This window comes from Zea mays, chromosome 1 (genome assembly GCF_902167145.1).
Source record: "Zea mays cultivar B73 chromosome 1, Zm-B73-REFERENCE-NAM-5.0, whole genome shotgun sequence".
Classification (NCBI taxonomy): domain Eukaryota; kingdom Viridiplantae; phylum Streptophyta; class Magnoliopsida; order Poales; family Poaceae; genus Zea; species Zea mays.
The window spans coordinates 250,348,171-250,368,427 of NC_050096.1; the positions used below are offsets into that span (position 1 = coordinate 250,348,171).

The 20,257-nt window shown below is 49.8% G+C and overlaps 1 protein-coding gene across 1 annotated transcript; it reads left to right on the plus strand.

Annotated features, from left to right (window-relative positions):
• Positions 1-514: 514 nt before the first annotated feature.
• LOC103643600 (shewanella-like protein phosphatase 1) lies at positions 515-19,760 on the plus strand. The gene is made up of 11 exons (XM_008666763.3): positions 515-901; positions 983-1,086; positions 1,226-1,339; positions 16,653-16,868; positions 16,956-17,091; positions 17,355-17,530; positions 17,655-17,746; positions 17,863-17,932; positions 18,531-18,634; positions 18,882-19,003; positions 19,388-19,760. Exons 1-9 carry the CDS (start codon positions 706-708, stop codon positions 18,615-18,617), a joined length of 1,191 nt encoding a protein of 396 aa, XP_008664985.1. The 5' UTR covers positions 515-705; the 3' UTR covers positions 18,618-18,634; positions 18,882-19,003; positions 19,388-19,760.
• Positions 19,761-20,257: the final 497 nt, after the last annotated feature.

Consider the following 20,257-nt stretch of genomic DNA (forward strand, 5'->3'; position numbering starts at 1 on the left):
TAATTTAACTTATATATAATCTAGGAAGGAAACAAACACACCCTAAGCATCGTGGGCTTGTGGTTCAACTAATTTTTGGTTATATATAAATCTTGCAGCGTTTGACTTGTTGCAAATTATTTCCTATCCATTCTGTCGTAAATATGCATTGTGTGGTTGGCAGCCATAGTGCATGGTAGAATATTCAGAAACTTTTTCTTGGGATGCAATCATATGTACTCAGTACTTGAATGGTAGCGGGTGACATTAGAATCTTGATCCATTGTGAGGGATTGATCGTTGGTTGTCCTTCTCCTCCTCTATGGAGAAAAGGTGTCGGGGAGAGAGTCAGCAGAAGACAGGATGCCGGAGCATTGCTGGCGTAACGGTGATGAACGCAATACGACACTGCAAGTCGAGGGCGACGCGCGTCTGGAGCTGCGAACTGGGCTGGGCTTTCTACGCTGAGCCTAGCCTAGCCCAGCCCACCCGGATCCTTCTTCCGCTGCGAGCGAGCGAGCACCGAGAAAGAACTCAATCTGCAAACGACTGGCTCACAGGTCACCTCGCCCGCCGCACCAAGAACTTGCGCAGTTAACTTCACAGCCGCTCAATTTTACAGCGCAGAGCAGGAAGCATCAGCTGCACGCCTCTCGCCTTGCTTGCCGCCTTCGCTCCTCTCTTCCCTAGCTCGTGCTAGCCCTTCTTGGCAAGAAACGGTTTGCTATGGCCGTTCTTGCGCTCAGGCTTGGTTTCGTGGCTCCGCCTCATCCTAGGACCAGCAGCGGCAGGTTCGCCTTCTCCCCCCCGTCCTCCCGCGCCGTCGCCAACGCGGGGGTAGCTGCAGGACCCTCGCGCCCGATCACCGTCGACGGGGACCCGCCCACCGTCGTCTCCGCGCCCGGCCGCCGCATTGTCGCCAGTAAGTACGTCAGTAGTCTGCTCTAGCTTTCCCATCCATCCATTATTCCATCAGTTAATATGCATTCATTACTCGTACTAGTTGGCGATGCCCACGGTGACCTCTCCCAGACGAGAGCCGCGCTGGTGCTCGCCGGCGTCCTGAGCACGGAATCAGAGGGCCACGTGTGGACAGGCGGACGCACGGTAAATCTCCTCCTGCCTGCCCACCGAAAATACCAGAGGGACACTGCATTTCTCATGAGAGCTGAGGCTTTGCACGCACCTTTTTTGTATACTCTGCCTCCCCACCGAATATATGATATGCCCCTGCCTTTCTTGATAGATACTTGTTCAAGTTGGTGACATCCTTGATCGTGGTGAAGATGAAATTGCCATACTCTCACTGTTGAGCTCACTCAACATGCAAGCCAAATCTCAAGGCGGTGCTGTATTCCAGGTTCGTCTTGTCAACCATTCTGCTACTGCTCGTACGCCACCATTGTGCAGCCAAAACTCCCAGCCATCGAACAAACAACCCACACGAACACAGAGGATTTTTGTTTACCAACTGCTCGTACTCACACTCATTGCCTTTTCGGCAAGGTTATTAAAACGACGAAACGTTGAAACGCTCATGGGTGAGTTTTAACTTTTAAACGGTTTAAATAAAGTTTAAACGTAGTTTTAAACAACATAGGGAAATTTCAATATATCATAATTTCAGACAATTATATCAAGTCAAATACCAAACAACCAACATAAGTTCACATAATAATATTGTGCAAAATGACATGTCCACAACCACATTACCACAATAACACAAGTTCAACTAATAGCAAGTCGACAACTGCAAACAAAGTGGAATGAGATGTCTAATATTGAAGCAACAACAAGCGAGGAACAGCGGGGCAGCGGGAGTGCGGGACAGCGGGGCAACAGCAAGCGAGCAACAGCAAGCGGACAGTGGGATAGGCCGGCGGGCAGACAGCGGGAGTGCGGGACAGGGCGGCCGGACAGCAAGCGAGCAACAGCAAGCCAAAGGAGGCGGGGCTGGCGGCGGCCGGACAGCGGGAGTGCGGGACAGGGCGGTCGGACAGCAAGCGAGCAACAGCAAGCCAAAGGAGGCGGGGCTGGCGGCGAGCGGACAGGCGGGGCTGAGCGACTGAGCACGGGGGAGGGAGGAGGCTGCACGGGGGAGAAGGCAGCGGCCTGGAGCGCGGCCGGGGGAGGGAGGAGGCTGCACGGGGAGAAGGCGGCGGCCTGGAGTGCGACCAGAGAGCGCCAACCCTAGACCTGGGCGGCTGGGCGGGAATTGGGCTGGGCCAAATTCTAGCAGGTGGCAAATAAAACGCTCAAAACGCGACGTTTCACTCTATACCGCGTTTAAATGTCAAAACGCGACGTTTAAACGGCGTTAAATGACGTTTTACAAAGAATCGCAAAACGTTTTGTTGTTTCAGTTTCTACCAGCGTTTTATAGTTTAAACGACGTTTAAACGTCGTTTTAACGTCATTTTAATAAGCATGCTTTTCGGTTGTTTTTGTTGATTGTATTTGAAACAACTAGACGAAAACCATGCACATATATAGTGTTGCGGGAGCGATTTTCCCGTTATATACTCAGAGGCCAGGAACTATCTCCCCCCCCCAGCACCCATGGCCACCAAACTCAGGCATGCACCTGACCAAATCAAAACGTGACAGTAAGGAAAACTAACAGTAACAGAGCTGACCAACATGTTTATCTTCTACCAAACTTGTGTCCCTATCCTACACATACCAATTCGATCTTGCAGCACCTGAAATCTTGCCCTGTCAAGGGCCTGGGCGTTTAGAGCAGGGGGCCCTCGGCTACGAAGGTCGTAGCCGCGGTTTGTCGTCTTCTCCGGCGTGGTTATCCCCCACAGCCGTAGGCTTAGATGGTAGAGAGAGAGGTGGAGAGGAGATAACTTGTTTGCTGCCCTTTATTCCTGTCTCCCTGTGCCGCATATATAGCCATCGGCCTGCTGTCCTGGAGCCTTTATTTTAGGAAAGCCTAAACATGGTAACACTAATCAATCAGTAATCAATCACCAATCAATCACTAATCAATCACCAATCAATCACTAATCAATCTCTCCTTTCCTTCCCTCAACTTTCCATTCTTCTATTTTCCTTCCTGACCACTACTTTCCATAGGTTCCTGCTGATCTCCCAGATCTACGCGCCCCCCCAGATCGCGCTCCTGGCGATCTGCGCGCTCCTGTGCGCGGCGCCTGTCACGGGCACGACGCTGCCTGGCGTACGAGCGCCCGTACATGACATCTCTCCCCTCGTCGAAGACCAGCTCGTCCTTGAGCTGGAAGGCTGGGAATCGGGCGCGGAAGTCGTCGAACTCCTCCCAGGTGGCTGATGAAGCTGGTTCGCCGCTCCAGTGAACGAGGACTTGCCGCACGCCACGCGACAAGCGAGCCCCCGCTATTCTTGCAGGCTCAGGCACTACCGCACCATTGAGCAGAGGCGGTAGAGGCGGCGGTGTGGTGGGTGGTGAGCCCACGTACTTCCGGAGCACGTCGACATGAAACACGTCGTGCAGGCGCGCGCCGGGCGGCAATTCTAGCCGAACAGCCACGTCATTGATGAGCTCGGTGACGCGGTAGGGTCCCACGTAGCGAGGCTTGAGCTTCCCGGTGATGGTTCGTGGTAGGGACGCCGCCACACGTTGGCGAAGGCGAAGGAATGCCCAGTCCCCAACCTCATATGTGACCTCCCGGTGGTGCTTATCGTACTGCAGCTTTTGGACCGTCTGAGCCTGCTCGAGACGGAAGCGGACGTCAGCCAGAAAAGCTTCCCGTGCTTCCATTTCTTGTGCCACCGTCGCCACCCTTGTGTCGCCGGGCTTGTAGGAGCGGATGGAGGGCGGATCACGGCCGTAGACCACCCGGAATGGGGTGTCGCGAAGGGATGACTGGTAGGCCGTGTTGTAGACGTACTCCGCCTAGGGAAGCCAGCGAAGCCACTGGCGAGGACGATCCCCCGTGAGGCAGCGTAGGTACATGACGATGACACGGTTGGCCGCCTCCGTCTGGCCATTCGTCTGCGGGTGGAACGCCGATGACATGAGGAGCTTGGTGCCCATGAGGCGCATCAGCTCGCTACAGAATGACGAGGTGAACAGCGGGGCGCGGTCGGAGACGATGGACTGCAGTATCCCGTGGAGGCGGACGATGTCGGTGAAGAAAGCATGTGCCACAGACTCCGCCGTGTACGGGTGCGCTAGGGAGATGAAGTGGCAGTATTTGCTGAAGCGGTCGACGACGGAGAGGATGACCGTTTTTCCGTGCACCCGGGGTAGCGCTTCTACGAAGTCCATCGCAATGTCCGCCTAGACCGCCGAGGGCACCGGTAGCGGCTGCAGCAAGCCAGCTGGATGTAGATGTTCCGACTTGAACCGCTGGCACGTCGTACACGCCCGTACGAAGTCCTGCACCAGGCGTCTCATGTTGGGGAAGTGGAAGTCCCGGCGCAGGCGGTGAAGGGTGCGGTGGACGCCCTCATGCCCATCGTCATGCACGGCGGCCACGATCTCCTGCAGCAAGGGCCACGCCGGTGGAATGTACAGGCGCCCCTCGTAGGTGACCATGCCGTCAGCCACCGCCCACGGTGCATCGCGGGTGCCGACGCCGACTCCTTCATGGATGGCCGCTAGAGCCGGGTCCATGGCCTGGGCCTGACGAAGGCGCGTGATGAAGTCGAAGTGGGGCGCGGAGATTGCTAGCAGCCCGCTTTCCTCCGTGTCGCGGCGGGAAAGAGCATCCACAACGACGTTTGTGGCGCCCGACCTGTACTCCACAGTGAAAGTAAAGCCCAACAACTTCCCGGCCCAATGGTGTTGCGGGATCGTGGAGAGGCGCTGGTCGAGGAGGTATTTGAGGCTATAGTGGTCCGTCTTGACGACGAAGCACCGCCCCCAGAGGTACGACCGCCAGTGCCGGACCGCCTGGACTAGGCCGATGAGCTCGCGCTCGTAGGCTGCCAACGCCTGGTGACGAGGAGCGATGGGACGGCTGAAGAATGCCACCGGGTGTCCCTCTTGGGTGAGCACGGCGCCAAACCCGTGTGACGACGCGTCACACTCAACCACAAAGGTCTTTGTGAAGTCCGGCAAGGTGAGGACTGGTGCCGAGGTGACGGTGGCCTTGAGGGCGCCAAAAGCCGCCGCTGCCTTGTCATCCCAGGCGAAGCCGTCTTTCTTGAGGAGGGTCGTGAGCGGTGCGGCGACCGTGCCGTAGTTGGGCACAAACTTGCGGTAGTAGCCCGCCAGGCCAAGAAACCCGCGCACCGCCTGAGCCGAGCGCGGCACCGGCCAGTCGAAGATGGCCTGCACCTTTGCCGGGTCCATGGCCACGCCCGCCGCCGAGATGACATGACCGAGGTAGGCGATGGACGGGGCTCCGAAGGCGCATTTGGAGCGCTCGACAAAGAGTTGGTGGCGTTGCAGTTCCTCGAGGACCATCCTGAGGTGGTGCAGGTGCTCCTCCCAATTCTTGCTATATATCAAGATGTCATCAAAGAAAACAAGGACAAACCAGCACAGGAAGGGACGGAGAACATCGTTCATGAGCGCCTGGAACGTTGCCGGTGCGTTGCAAAGCCCGAACGCCATCACCAGGAACTCGTACATGTCGTCGTGTGTACGAAACGCCGTTTTGTGCACGTTCTCTGGCCTCATGCGCACCTGGTGGTACCCGGAACGCAGGTCCAGCTTGGAGAAGAACTGGGCACCATGAAGCTCGTTCAGCAGCTCGTCGACCACCGGGATCGGGAAGGCGTCCTTGATGGTGACCGCGTTTAGCGCGCGGTAGTCGACGCAGAACCGCCATGACCCGTCGGGCTTCTTCACGAGGAGGACCGACGACGAGAACGACGAATCGCTGTGACGGACGATCCCCTGCTCGATCATGGCGGCGCACTGGCGTTCCAGCTCGTCTTTGTGCGCCGCCGGGTACCGGTAGGGCCGGACCGCCACCGGCTTCGTGCCCTGCTTGAGGATAATGCGGTGGTCATGGGCGCGCAACGGGGGTAGACCGACCGGCTCTGCGAAGACGTGCGCAAAGGTGTCCAGAAGAGCCGAGAGCAGAGGCTCGGTCGCGGTGGTGGCGCCCAGCACCGGCGCTGAGGACGTGGGCACGCCGTTCCAGCAGACCGTGCGATCGTGGTGCTGGAACGACATGTGCCGGCACGCGAGATCCCACACGATGGGCCCCAGCGCGCTCAACCAGCGAGTGCTGAGGACGACGTCGTACCCGGCCAACGGCATGACGAAGAGATCGGCCGGGAATGCGTCGCCGCCGATGGTGAGGGGCGCGTTGCGGATAACGCCCACGCAAGTGATGCGCGCGCCGTTGGCCACCATGGCCGAAAGGCGCGGGCGCTGTTGCTGGGGAAGGCCGGAACGCCGTGCCGCTGCCTCGGATATGAAATTGTGCGTGCTGCCCGAGTCGAGGAGGGCGACGAGCGGGGTGGCCCCTAACATGATGGCCACCTGCATGGTGTCGGCCACGGGACAGCCTGAGACGACCTGCAATGAGAAGCACGGCGCCTCCGCGTCGGGGCCGTCGGGGTGGTCGGTGCCGTCTTCGTCCAGGATCTCGACGCCTTCGACGAAGAAAATGCGCTTGCAGAACCTGTTGTGACCCCTGGAATACTTGTCATTGCAATTGAAACATAATCCGAGGCGACGACGTTCGGCCATCTCCTCAGTGCTGAGCCTTCTGCCCTCGCCACGACCCGAAGCTGCGCCCGCCGGTGGTGCCGGGAGCGCCAAAGGAACGTGGGGCGCCGGAAACGCCATAGGCACCGGTTTCGGCGGCGGAGGAGGTAGGACGCCGCGCGCGGCAGGCCGGATATGTGCTGGCGCTGGGGCCCTGTCGAGTTCCATCAGCTCCACCTGTCGCGTGAGGCTCATAGCCGCCGCGAGCGAATGGGGGTTGTGGATGCGCACCGCATGGCTGAGCGGTGGCAGCAGCCCGCCCGTGAAGAGTTGCACGCGTTGGCGTTCCTCCAGTGGTCCGGCGCGCGGTAGTAGCTCCTGGAAGCGGTTCTGGTACTCCTCCACGGTGCCCGTCCGCCTACACTCAGCGAGTTCAAACAGTGGCGCCGAGCGTAGGGGAGGCCCGAAGCGCAGCTGGAGGATGTCCTTGAAGCGATGCCAGCGTGGAGTCCCCTCATCCGTCTGTAGCTGGAGGTACCACGACTGGGCCACGCCCTCGAGGTGGTAAGAAGCCATCCAAACCTTCTCCTCCTCCATGATTCACTGCTGATGAAAGTAGGACTCGCAACGGTTGACGAAGAGCATGGGGTCCGACTTGCCGTCAAAACGCGGGAAGTCGATCTTTTGGAACCTTGGTGGCCGATCGATGTGGTGCTGGCCGTCGTGGCCGCCGCTGCCGGATGGCGAGGAGGAAGGCCCCTTGTCCTTCTTCAACGACTCGACGTCATTTTGGAGGGCAGCGACCATGCTCGTGAGCTTCTCGATCATCGCAGCCAGATCGTCGTTGGTTTTGGTGCTCATAATGGAGGAGGCCGACGACGGTGAGGGTGGAGGGCTGGGTGGTGGTTGGGTGACGTCGAGGGACTGATCGGAGGTGTGGGATCGAGAGGACGAAGATCGCCTGACTCGTGATACCAGGTTGTCAAGGGCCTGAGCGTTTAGAGCAGGGGGCCCTCGGCTACGAAGGTCGTAGCCGCGGTTCGTCGTCTTCTCCGGCATGGTTATCCCCCACAGCCGTAGGCTTAGATGGTAGAGAGAGAGGTGGAGAGGAGATAACTTGTTTGCTGCCCTTTATTCCTGTCTCCCTGTGCCGCATATATAGCCATTGGCCTGCTGTCCTGGAGCCTTTATTTTAGGCAAGCCTAAACATGGTAACACTAATCAATCAGTAATCAATCACCAATCAATCACTAATCAATCTCTCCTTTCCTTCCCTCAACTTTCCATTCTTCTATTTTCCTTCCTGGCCACTACTTTCCATAGGTTCCTGCTGATCTCCCAGATCTGCCCCCCCAGATCGCGCTCCTGGCGATCTGCACGCTCCTGTGCGCGGCGCCTGTCACGGGCGCGACGCTGCCTGGCGTACGAGCGCCCGTACATGACATGCCCTTGGAAGCGCCTTAATCAGGATGTTTGGAAGTTGCCCTTCACTGCCAATATAATCTGGACAGATATCCCCCTCATCAACTGACTGAAGTGAAACCTTGTCTGAATATGCTTGCTCCTGTCATGAGAAGCTGGATTCTTGATCGGCACCAAAGCTGATTTGTTATCCACCTTAGGATCAACAGGTTCAACTTTTTTATTCCTCAAATCACCTAGCAGTCATGCAAGCCATATGCCATGACATGCATCAGAGGCAGCTTCAATGTATGCCACTTCACAGGTTGATAAAGCTACAACCTTTTGCTTCTGGGACAACCAGCTTATCAAATTGTTGCCAAGGAAAAACACAATAATGCCTGAGGTGCTTTTTCTTGTATCAACGTCACCAGCTAGGTCAGTATCCATATAGCCCAACAACTTCCAATTTTTCTCGTTGCGTACCCACACCCATAATCCACTGTCCCAGCCACATAGTTCATAATGAGCTTTATAGTCGTGTAATACCCCGTCCACTCCTGTACCGGTGGTACTTACTTCTGGCGGCCCCTTAGGACCATAGACCATCCCTACAGACCAACACAAGTCTTTTGTGTGCACTTTGTCCTCATTCATGCGCACCCGAGAAGACTTCCTGGTCGGTCACTCATCTCAATATTGCTCTGGACCAAGCACGCCTAACCTAGAGGTTCTTTCGAGTCAGACTTCCAAAAAAGAAGATGCACCTTGTTGGTATGAGTACTCTATTAATTCTATTAAGCCTTGGGACAGGATATCACCATCCACCGGGGCCAGGATATCACAATCCACCCCCCTTAGAAGTCCGATGTCCTCGTCAGTCAACCCCAAGCCAGAAACCTCCCCTTTTGGCCACGTCTATGTGTCCGACCAGGAAGTCTTTTTTGGAAGACTACTCTGGGCTCACATGCGCCATATGCCCGAATCCCTAGCCCACACGCGCCCGTGAAACCGCGAGGGTCGGCTCTTATACCATTTGTAACACCCCATCCACTCCCGAACCGGCGGTACTTACTCCTGACATCCCTCTAGGATCATAGACCATCCCCACAGACCAACATGAGTCTGTGGGGATAGTCTATGGTCTGTGGGGATGGTCTATGATTCTAGAGGGTTGCCAGGAGTAAGTACCGCCGGTTCGGGAGTGGACGGGGTGTTACAAGTCGCAAGGTGCTCCTCTGTAGGTCCCTCCATGAATCTGCTTACATACCCCACTGAGAAGGCAAGATCTGGCCTGGTATTTTACTAGGTATCTAAGGCTCCCAACTAAACTCCTATACCTTGTTCCATCAACCGGTGGTGCAACACTCTCCTTGCTCAATTTAATTCTAGGCTCCATTGGAATAACAAAAGGGTTACAACCATTAAGCCTTGCTTTCTCCATAATGCTCTTGGCATAAGCAGATTTACTGAGAGTTATTTTAATTTTGGCTTGATGTACCTCAATGCCCAAACAGAAACTTGGCAGCCCGAGATCACTCATTTTAAACTTGGCCTTCATCGGATTATTGAAATCTTCAATTGATGCAGCCACCAACTATTACAAGGCCATCTATTTCTGGAAGCTTAACACTGCCTACATTACTATGGTGCCCAAAAAAGATGGGGCTGAGCAAGTTAAGGACTTCAGGCCAATTAGCCTCGTCCACAGCATTGCAAAACTGATTACAAAAATCCTCGCGAACCGACTGGCACCAAGGCTGAATGAATTGGTTTCCCTAAATCAAAGTGCATTCATTAAGGGGCGATTCATCGAAGACAACTTCATGCTAGTACAACATACATCAAGACTGTTTCATCAACAAAGATTGTCCCGGCTGCTCCTCAAACTTGATATCACCAAGGCCTTTGACTCAGTCTCCTGGCCCTTTTTAATTGAAGTCATGCAGCAGCTTGGGTTTGGACAGATCTGGAGGGACATGGTTTGTGGTCTCCTTGCTTCCTCCACCACACAAGTCATGCTCAATGGGTTTCCTGGACAACAAATTCAGCATAGAAGAGGGCTTAGACAGGTGGATCCCCTTTCCTCGATGTTATTCATATTGGTCATGGATGTCCTTGGATACATCTTTCTAAAGGCAGAGGAGGCAGGTTTACTACAACAGCTAGCAGCAAGAAGACAGTTACATAGAGTCTCCATTTATGCAGATGATGTAGCCCTCTTCTTACACCATACGGTTGATGAAATCTCCATTACTTTGGATATCTTGCAGCTCTTTGGCAGTGCTTCTGGTCTAAAGAATATTGTGCAAAAATCTAATGTCTACCCCATACAGTGCTCAGAGGAAACTCTATTGGAAGTCCAAAGTCTGCTACCATGTGAAATCACAGCTTTTCCTTGCAAATACTTGGCTTCCTCTATCCTTGCACAAGTTGTCCAAGCATCATTTCCAGCCGTATGTTGATAGATTTGCTGACCAACTTCCTAATTGGAAAGCTGATTTGATGACCAGAGCAGGCAGGAGAATCCTAGTGCAACATGTTCTTACAGGTATGACTGTGTATCTTGCAATGGCAATTGATATACCCCATTGGGCCGTTGATGCTATTGATAAAATAAGAAAGGGCTTTCTTTGGAGAGGAAGAAAGGAAGCTAAAGGGGGCATTGTTTGGTGGCTTGGGGCAAGGTGTGTCGTCCACTTTAGCTTGGAGGTCTGGGAATTTCTAGCCTCCCAGAGCTTGGATGGGCCCTCCGGATGCGATGGCTGTGGCTTCAAAAATCCGACTCTAGAAGACCTTGGACAGGGCTTCCTATTCAGGTTCCAAGTAAAGCCAGAGTGTTCTTCAGTAAGGTCCTTGTCTCGGAGGTGGGAAATGAGTATAGTACCCTCTTCTGGTCTGATAACTAGTTGCAGGGTAAAAGCATCTCGACCATTGCCCCTAGACTATACTCTATAATCCCAAAGAAGATAACAAAAAGTAGAACAGTTCATGAGGCCTTGTTAAACAACAGATGGATATATGACATTAGAGGTGGTCTTACTGTTGGAGTTTTGGCAGATTACTTAAAGCTCTGGGACTGTCTCTCCGGAATTGAGCTGCACCCTCTCATTGAAGACAGACATATCTTTAGTGTAGCCCCAGATAGAAAGTATTTGGCGAAAGCAGCTTACAAGGGTCTCTTCCTGGGATCATGCACATTTGGCCACTATAAGAGGGTATGGAAAACTTGGGCTCCATCAAAATGTCGTTTCTTCCTCTGGCTGGTAGCCCATAACAGGTGCTGGATTGCTGACAGATTGGCAAAGAGGGGGCTCAATCATCCTAGCAGTTGTCCATTATGTGACCAAGAACCTGAATCTATTAATCACCTGCTGGTCTCATGTGTGTTTGCAAGGATTTTCTGGTATAACCTGCTCAGAAAGTTTGGGTTGGATAACTTGGCTCCCCAGCCGGGCCTGACATCCTTCCTGGACCGGTGGGAGACAGCTTCTGAAACAGTTCAAGGAATGGTCAAGAAAGGTCTGAGTTCTCTGATCTCTTTGGGGGCCTGGATGATCTGGAATCACCGCAATAGATGTGTGTTTGATGGCCAGACTCCCAGTCTCCCCTCTATCCTTCAGCAGGCTGACGATGAGAGAAGACTTTGAGAATTAGCTGGAGCCAAGGGTATCTCCTTCTTGGCAGCTTCTTTGCCTGATGACTGAACCCCCCCCCTGTTTCTTCTTTAGTAGTTTTTTGAGTCCGGTTTCCTTGGACTCTTTCACTTATGTGCGTTACTGGCCTCCGTAAGGAGTTCAATGTTGTAACCTCTGGTCTTCTATAGACCTTTTTCTCTTCTTCTTAATATATTTAAGGCGCAATTCCCCTGCGGTTTCGAGAAAAAAACTATATGCAGCAGGACCTAGCTCATAACCCACAAATATCATATTCCTGCTTCTATCCTCTAGCTTCTTAATTATGCATTGTATCTATACAACAATTTGTGCGCAAGTGTTGCACACTAGGAATACTACCAGCTCAGAGCTCATATGATGTCTTGCCTCCAATACTAAAAAATATTCTGTTGAGTAGATACAATGCATAATTAATTGCTTCCCCCTATTGGAATCGGACCGCCGACACACGGGCGCCCACCGGGTCGCCCGCATACACGGCGCACCCGCACACACATAAGTCATCGGGCTGTGACACACGCGCCCAAACGCATAGCAACGAGTTTTAGGTCTGTTGGAGCAACACTCCTCCAAAAAGCTAGCCCATTAGGAGTTTTACCCTCAACCATATAAACCGTGTTTGCCTACCCACAACTCACAATGTGGGACTATTACCAACAATCTCCCCCTCACACATTGTGAGATGAGATTTGTCTGAGAATGCACTGAGCTGACCTGAGCTTTAATACCAGTGGTTGGAACCAGCTTGTCGACACACGGCTCGCTCGTTGAGTCGCCCGCACATACAGCACACCCGCACACACATAGGCCATCGAGCCGCGACACACTCACCCAAACGCATAGCAACGAGTTTTAGGTCTGTTGGACGAACACTCTTCCCAAAAAGCTAGCCCATTAAGGGTTGCACCCTCAACCATATAAAACATGTTTGCCTACCCATAACTGACAATGTGGGACTATTCTCAACGCCCCCTAGAAAATGCCAACAAGCTTCTTTGCCTTCAACATGCACCTAGCTGTGGCCACCACTGTTTGATTTCGTCGCTTAATAACACTATTTACTGAGGTGTATATGGTGTTGTCAGCTCCCTTCTGATCCTAAGATCATGTTAGTATTCATTAAAATCTCCTATGGTGAACTCACCTCCCCGTCTATCCGAAGAGCTACAAGGAGATTTCACTCTTTCTTGCAGTTGTAGCTTGAATTCTCTTAATAGCAATGGCTATAGAATCCATGGTAGACAAAAGAGCTATCCACATATAGCTGCTATAATTATCAAGAAGAAGCAGAAGATACTGATTTCCACTTGGTGTAGCTAGACTGATCAGTCCATAGAGATCACCATGTAGCAGCTCCAATGATCATGTCGCACATCATATCGGGCATCCTTTTGAGGAAACTATGCGCACTTGTGCTTTCTCGCCAAACAAGCCTCATAGACTTGTTCCTATGTCAGTGCAGGTAGCCCACACACGAAGCCCCCGAACTCATCTTCTTCAGAGCAGTAAAATTGACATGCCCAAAGCGAGCATGCAGGGACAGAGCCAGAAAAAAAATCAGGAGAGTCTAAATTAAATCTCTACATTGATAATACATCACTCACAATAGACATATAACAGTTTGCAGGAATATTATATTAAAACATTGAGCTAGTATTATATTTAAAACATCGAATGAACGATAAAAACTATAAAATACATAATGAGATTGTATTATATATGTTTTAAATTTTAGGAAGGGCTTTAGTGGGGCTCCATAGACTTGAGAGCGGTAGGGGGGCTAGAGCCCCACCCACTGGATCTGTGCCTGTGAGCATGCCAACGCCATACATCTTCCTCGACGCATGTCGCCAAGCACACCGGTCACGCGATTTGACGCTCTAGCTTGTACAACCTTCTCAGACCATGGGGATTTCTGGTTAGAAGCTTCTCATTCTCATCTCTTATCGTCATGGTGCCATCCTAGATCCGCACATCGAAGCCCTTTTCATTAAGTTGACCAATACTAATAGTATTGGTTGTAAGTCAGGAATATAGTACGCATTGGCAAGTGTAAGATGCTCCCCATTCTTACACTCATGAAGAACTAAGCCACGACCTTCAATCTTTACCACTGAAGCATCAACAAATTTGATGGTTCTAAAAGTTCCACCATCAATGCTGGAGAATGCAGCCCGAGATCTCGTCATATGATATGAGGCCCCAGTATCCACCACCCATCGATATGAGTCATTCTTTTTGCCATCCAAGGCCGCAAACACCCTCTCCTCTACAGGATGCACCATGCCATCAGGTGATGTACGACCTCTTTGGGTTCATCTCCAATTTGTGCGAACATAAGCCTGTTCTTCCTCCTGCGCCACCATTACATGTTCATCCCTCTTTGGCTTACTTCTGCATTTCCTCGCCCAGTGGCTAGCATTTTCGCAGTGATGGCAGTTACCACAACCCACTGAAGGTTCAACGCTATCACCGCGTCTGCCATCACCACGTCCACCTTGCCCATGACCTCTTTGGCTGCCACGGCCTCCACAACTGCCTCAACCACCTCTATTACCATGCCTCGACACCTCTTCTTCGTTCTTCTTGCTACGTGCTAGCCACTCTTCCTCTATTAGATAGAGCTTGCCTCCTGACGTTAGTGGCTCAACCAAATCATCTTCCGCAACTTTTAGACATCTAGTTACCTCCTCGATTATGAGTTCCTCCACATCAAGCAAGGTTTCAATTGATAGAACGAGTTGTTTATACCTGGGCCTTACAATGCACAAGTATTTCCCCACAACTCATGGTTCAGGTTCAGGATCACTCAACGCCTCGAGCTAGCTGACAATGCCATTTAGGCGCATGGCGAAATCCTCAACAACTTCTCCATCCTTGAGTGCAAGTAACTCGTACTCACGTATCAACATCTACTTGGTCGCCTTTTATTATGCAATCATCGCCCAATTTCATCATCTTGATGCTCTCCCACGCCACTCTCATGGACAACTTGGTGGTGAACGAGGAGACCATCTCTAGAGGAACAACGCTACAGATGCCTTCAAGCGCCATGCGGTCGACGTGGAACTTGATGTTGCTAGGGTCAATAGTGTTCTAGAGACACATGGCCTACAACCTTACCTTGACTAGTAAAATGCCCGCTGGGGGAGGTGCTCGTTGTGCTTCCGTCCTCGCACATCCCGGCGGAGAGCTAGCCCCCACCCCCCATCGACACCAGCTAGGGGAGGTGCTCGCTATGCCGTCATCCTCGATGTCGAAGAAACTGTTTCTTGTGTTGAGGATTTCAGCATCATTTCTGCCTGCTCCCACAACATCCCATATGGTCACATCTTCTTCATTCTCCTGATCATTGACCATGACCGTGATCGCTTCATGATTGTGGTGTCCTCTCCACGCCTCCTCGTCCGGTCCTGTTCCCACGCTGAACTGGACCGCTCCATCGCAGATCCACAACCTCCAGCTATCCATCGCGCTTGAAGCCGAACAATCGGGGGAGCGCAGTAGGGGGCCGCACTAGCTATTGCTTCACAGGTAACCTAGATGCTTTGTTTCAAACAGTGCTCGGATGCAGGGGGCTGCATGCTGGTCAATGTGGTGCCACCTGGACCACCTGCCGAAGTAATTGTCCTAGACGCCCTTGGCCAGGCGGTCCACGCGCATTGCCGCGAGCTACTCTCCCTAGCGTTGTGCGACACTGGTCGTGATCGGTGCCGACGAAGCCCACCGTGCAGGGCGCCAGCGTGCCGACGAACACGACCTCCTCGTCGTCCTCATCCATGCCTCACCTCACGGACCTACGGATGAAGCATCCCACTTGGACGTTGCCGAGCCCATCGCCAAACGCGCTGGTGTTGGCCTCGCCAATCACCTGCAACAGCCTGGCCTTGGCCTTCCCCTCACCTCCCACGAGCATGACCTCCACGACCTCCTTGGTCGTGCCTTGCTCCACAACAGCGAACATACATGCCACCACGTAGCAAAGGGAGGTGGAGGCCACAAGCGGCAGGAAGAAGGCCGCGGCGGCGAACAGGCACACCACATCTCAACAAAGTGAGGTGGAGGCCACGAGCAACAAGAAGGCCGCAGCTCATGGGAAGACCGCGACGACGCAAAGGAGTGGGGGCGGGGGCACTGGTGTTTGTCTAGGCAGATGTGGGCATGGGGCTAGGGCGGTGGTGGCATTGATCACGGGGGCTGGGGAGGTTAGAGGCGAGTGAGAGATGAGGGATGATCCAAAAAACATTGACTGTTGGATGCGATTGATTAAGGGAGAGGAGGTAAATGAAGCGACCTGGAGCGTTGGTTTTAATGGTGGGATTTGGCTAGGAGTAATTTGTTGCATTCACTTAGTGATGTTTTAACTAGTGAGTTATATAGGGGGTATAGATAATGAGCAATCAATCATTGTAGTTGGTCTTAGTGAGGATGGGGTGGTTTGACGGTTGGGTAGCCGTGATTTTCTTGATGATGACCTCGCGTGTTCGTGGCCTTCGTGGTGGTCATTACTAATCCGATCCGATTCTAATCCCATCTGATCCTTAAATTCTAATAACGATAGAAATAGAGTTCGATTCTAATCTGATCCGATCCTTAAATTTTATAGTGTAAAATTTAAAGGTCGTTACCACCCCAGCGGCACCCCTACCGGCAAGTTCTCGAGAACGAACAACCACACAAACACAGAGGATTTTTCTGCAGCAACTAACTCACTGCCTTTTAGTTTTTTTTTGTTGATTGTAATTGAAACAACTGGACAAAAAAGCATGCACATGCAGAGTTGTGGGAGTGATTCTACCGTTATTCCTACAAACTCGGACGCCACGAACTATATTCGCCACGGTCTCCATGGCACACAACTGGTCACCATGCACTCCGTGGACTCAGGCATGCACCTGACCAACTCAAAACGTGACAGTAAAGTAAATTAACAGAGCTGAGCAACAAGTTTATCTTCTAACAACTAGGTCTGACATACATGGACCCTGATTTTTGGACAGGTTAACGGAAACCACGAAACTATGAATGTGGAAGGTGATTTCCGGTACTGTGATCCGGGAGGCTTTGATGAGTGCATGCGCTTCCTTGACTACTTGGATGAATGTGATGGCAACTGGGATAACGCATTTCTCAACTGGGTAAATGTCTGTGAAAGACGGAAGAAAGAGTATGTAGCTTTGCCTAATGGTGACTGGGGTCCTTGGAATTTCGTCAAGGTAAACAAGAATCTTGTGCTGGACACTTGATAGACAATCTATATATTCTTGTGCTTCTGAAATGCTGGCCGTCCGATATTGTTACAGAAGCAGAAAGGCTTTGCTGCAAGATCATCTCTTCTCAAGCGAGGTGGTCCGCTAGCTCATGAATTGGCTCGGCATCCTGTTGTCCTCAAGATCAATGACTGGATTTTTTGTCATGGTGGCCTTCTTCCTCACCATGGTGAGACCCTTCACCTCTCCTTGGCATCCTTGTTACCCTTGGCAATTTGCATACGTGATCTCAGTCTAAAACATAAATCTGGTTCAAGGTCAGAACCTGCCCGACAGGAGCACTGCATAAACCAAAATGCAGGATAGGCTCTTGCTTGAGCCTACCATTATCAAGCAGGAACCTTGAGATTTAATCACAAATGTTCTTTTTAACAATACATATTGCACCAAGTGAACCGAAGTACCTCAATTCCTTTCCCTTCCTATTTGCAGTTGAATATGGGATTGAGCGTATGAACAGGGAGGTATCAATGTGGATGAAATGTTCAGGCGAAGACAGTGGTGACGAGACAGACATCCCCTTCATAGCTACTAGAGGTTATGACAGCGTCGTGTGGAGTCGAATGTACTCGCAAGACCCTGCCGAAAGAACACGACGCGCTTTGATGGTAAGAAATCGTTAACTATATGATGCTTTCTCATGTATAATGGTCCATGGAGATGAGTGTCAGAGATCTCAAAAAATATTCTGAACTTCACAAATTATTATACAAATGTTCATGTTGGTTTCAGCTATCTTCTATTGCTGCTGAACAAACGCTAGAAGCTGTAGGAGCCAAAGGGATGGTTGTAGGGCACACACCACAGACGCATGGGGTGACCTGGTATCCATTTCTCTTAATCTCAATCAGTGATTTGATCTGATAAGAATCTTAATGGAGCTTTATAAACCAATTAAACTGATGGATAACTTTATGGTTGACTACTATTTTGTTATCAGTAAATGTGATGGCAAAGTCTGGTGCGTGGATGTGGGCATGTCCTGTGGTGTTCTTTGCTCAAGGCCAGAGGTGAAGTCTTCCCGCTGAGATTGAAATCTTTTAGAAAAATAAGATTCCTTAAGACAATGAAAATTTGAGATGTCTTAATAACTACCATTAAAACACTGTGCTTAACTGCTGATTCTCGTCAAAAGATTCTACTCCCTCCGTGCCAAATTAAAATTCGTTTTACCTTTTTACTATATTCATACAATAATTAATATATGTGTTGTATATATATATCTAGGTTCATAATCATCCATATGAATATGGACATAAAAATTTAGAGCTAAAACGACTACTATTTTGGGACGGAGGGAGTATTTGTAGTTGTTTGACACTTGAACATGGTGCTAACCTATTCAAGAGCTGTATTTGGTGATCCTCTACATCATTAGTATTATCTTTTTTCTTATGTAACCTGTATGTCCAAATAATGACATCATTTCTGGCAGTGAAACCTTTTTTAAGTAAATGACTTGCTCTTTTTCCATCTAAAATGTTCCATCCTTCATGATTGTCTATACTTGATGCCCACACAGATGTTTTCCCCCTTATTATGTGATGGCCCAGATTTCAGAAGAAAAAACACTATTTTGGTCGCTGATGTATGACTTTTGTGATATAGGTCCTAGAAATAGTCAATGACAGACCAAGGGTTTTGAAGGAGCGGAGAGAATTATATGATGAGATGGAAGTGTTGGACTATTTGTAAAACCTTGAGAAACTTATGTAAGCACTCTTTCATCTCAACCTTGATCATTCATACATGAAAAAAATGAAGGTTGCCATGCATGCTGGTTGTGCAGCATTTGGAATATAGACTGTCTACCAAACTTATTCTGTTTTGTTCTTGAGATTTTTTATAGTTATTTTGATATATGAAAGGTTTCTATTTACATTGGAATGACATCATAAATTCAGGAATATTTTTCTGCCAGACAAAAAATTCTTAGCAGAAATAATCATGTGACTGCAGGTACATAATAGAAAACATTAATTGTCCTGAGAATCATCGTTTCAGACAATTTGAGTGGGAATACTGTACGCAACATGCTACAGAGAGAGAGATATAATCAGAAGGAAGGTTTTTTCACTATGGTTAGTACGTTTCCTTCACTTATAAGTTATACATGTTTGAATCAAATTGTGCTGCATACAAATTTTACAGGTTGCAGGTCACTACATATGTCTTAAGCATGTATGCTATGATATGTAGTTATTTCAACAAAAATTCAAGATTATTCTAGTATCCCGTAAAAAGTAACACTTAGAGAGTTGAACCATTATTATCCACAGAATTAAATGTCCAAGTACTAGCAACAATTTCCTCGAGTACATGCATTTTTCTTTATAGGAAAAATATTATGATATTTTGTCTTGGATTTTCCTAAGGCACTTTTTAAGTGCTTAATGTAGAATATTTCCATAAACAAGATCAGTTTTAGTCACCATACTAACAAAATCTTTAATTTTTTTATGTAGGTTACCGTTTGTCTGAAACCAGATGCAAACATAGATCAAAAGCCCAAAGGCGCTTTATTTGCCATGGTAGACCAAAGTTTTAGTGGTGCTTATTTGTATCAGCATTCAAACATTGACTCTAGCCTTATTAAGAGCTGTGGGCATCAGGAACCGTGCAAGTTGTAGAATGAGATGGAGAACAAATGAATATGCTGAGCTCTCATGTAAATTAGGTATCTTCCTTTCACGTGTTACCGACAACAAATTCGAAAAGAATGATTTGTATATGATTTGAAGCGGTACTGTAACAACATTACAACAAACGACAGATGAACATATCATGGAGCTCATCTTTATTTTGATCGTTAACAAGTTTTTCGATACATTTTCTGGCGATTTTGACTCTATCTAGTATTGTTCAAACTCAACCCGTGGGGTAAGACAACCCAAGCATTATATTAAGTTCTTCGAACACAGACCGAGAACATTCAGGAACCTCTACATCACCTATACACAATGATATTGTAGCCCATATAAGAATGACCGTGACCGGGGACTAGATCTTAGACCAATGCTTTGGCGTGAGACAAACGAAAGGATTTTTTTACCTCAGCCTAAAATTCAATCTCACGAGGAGTTGAACTCAGGATTTGAGTGGTACTCCTCAGGCTATCTAACCATCTATCTAGTATTGCTAGTAAAACCATCTTTGGTTATAAGAACTAATCGTTACCTAGGTAACAATTAACTTCAATGTTATTGTTAGAATCACATGTTAGGGTTTTGGTTAGACCCAATGTAATTATCGTATACCCCTCTGTGTAATGGGCTTGACCCAATTCTTAGCTTATATATATATATATATATATATATATATATATATATATATAT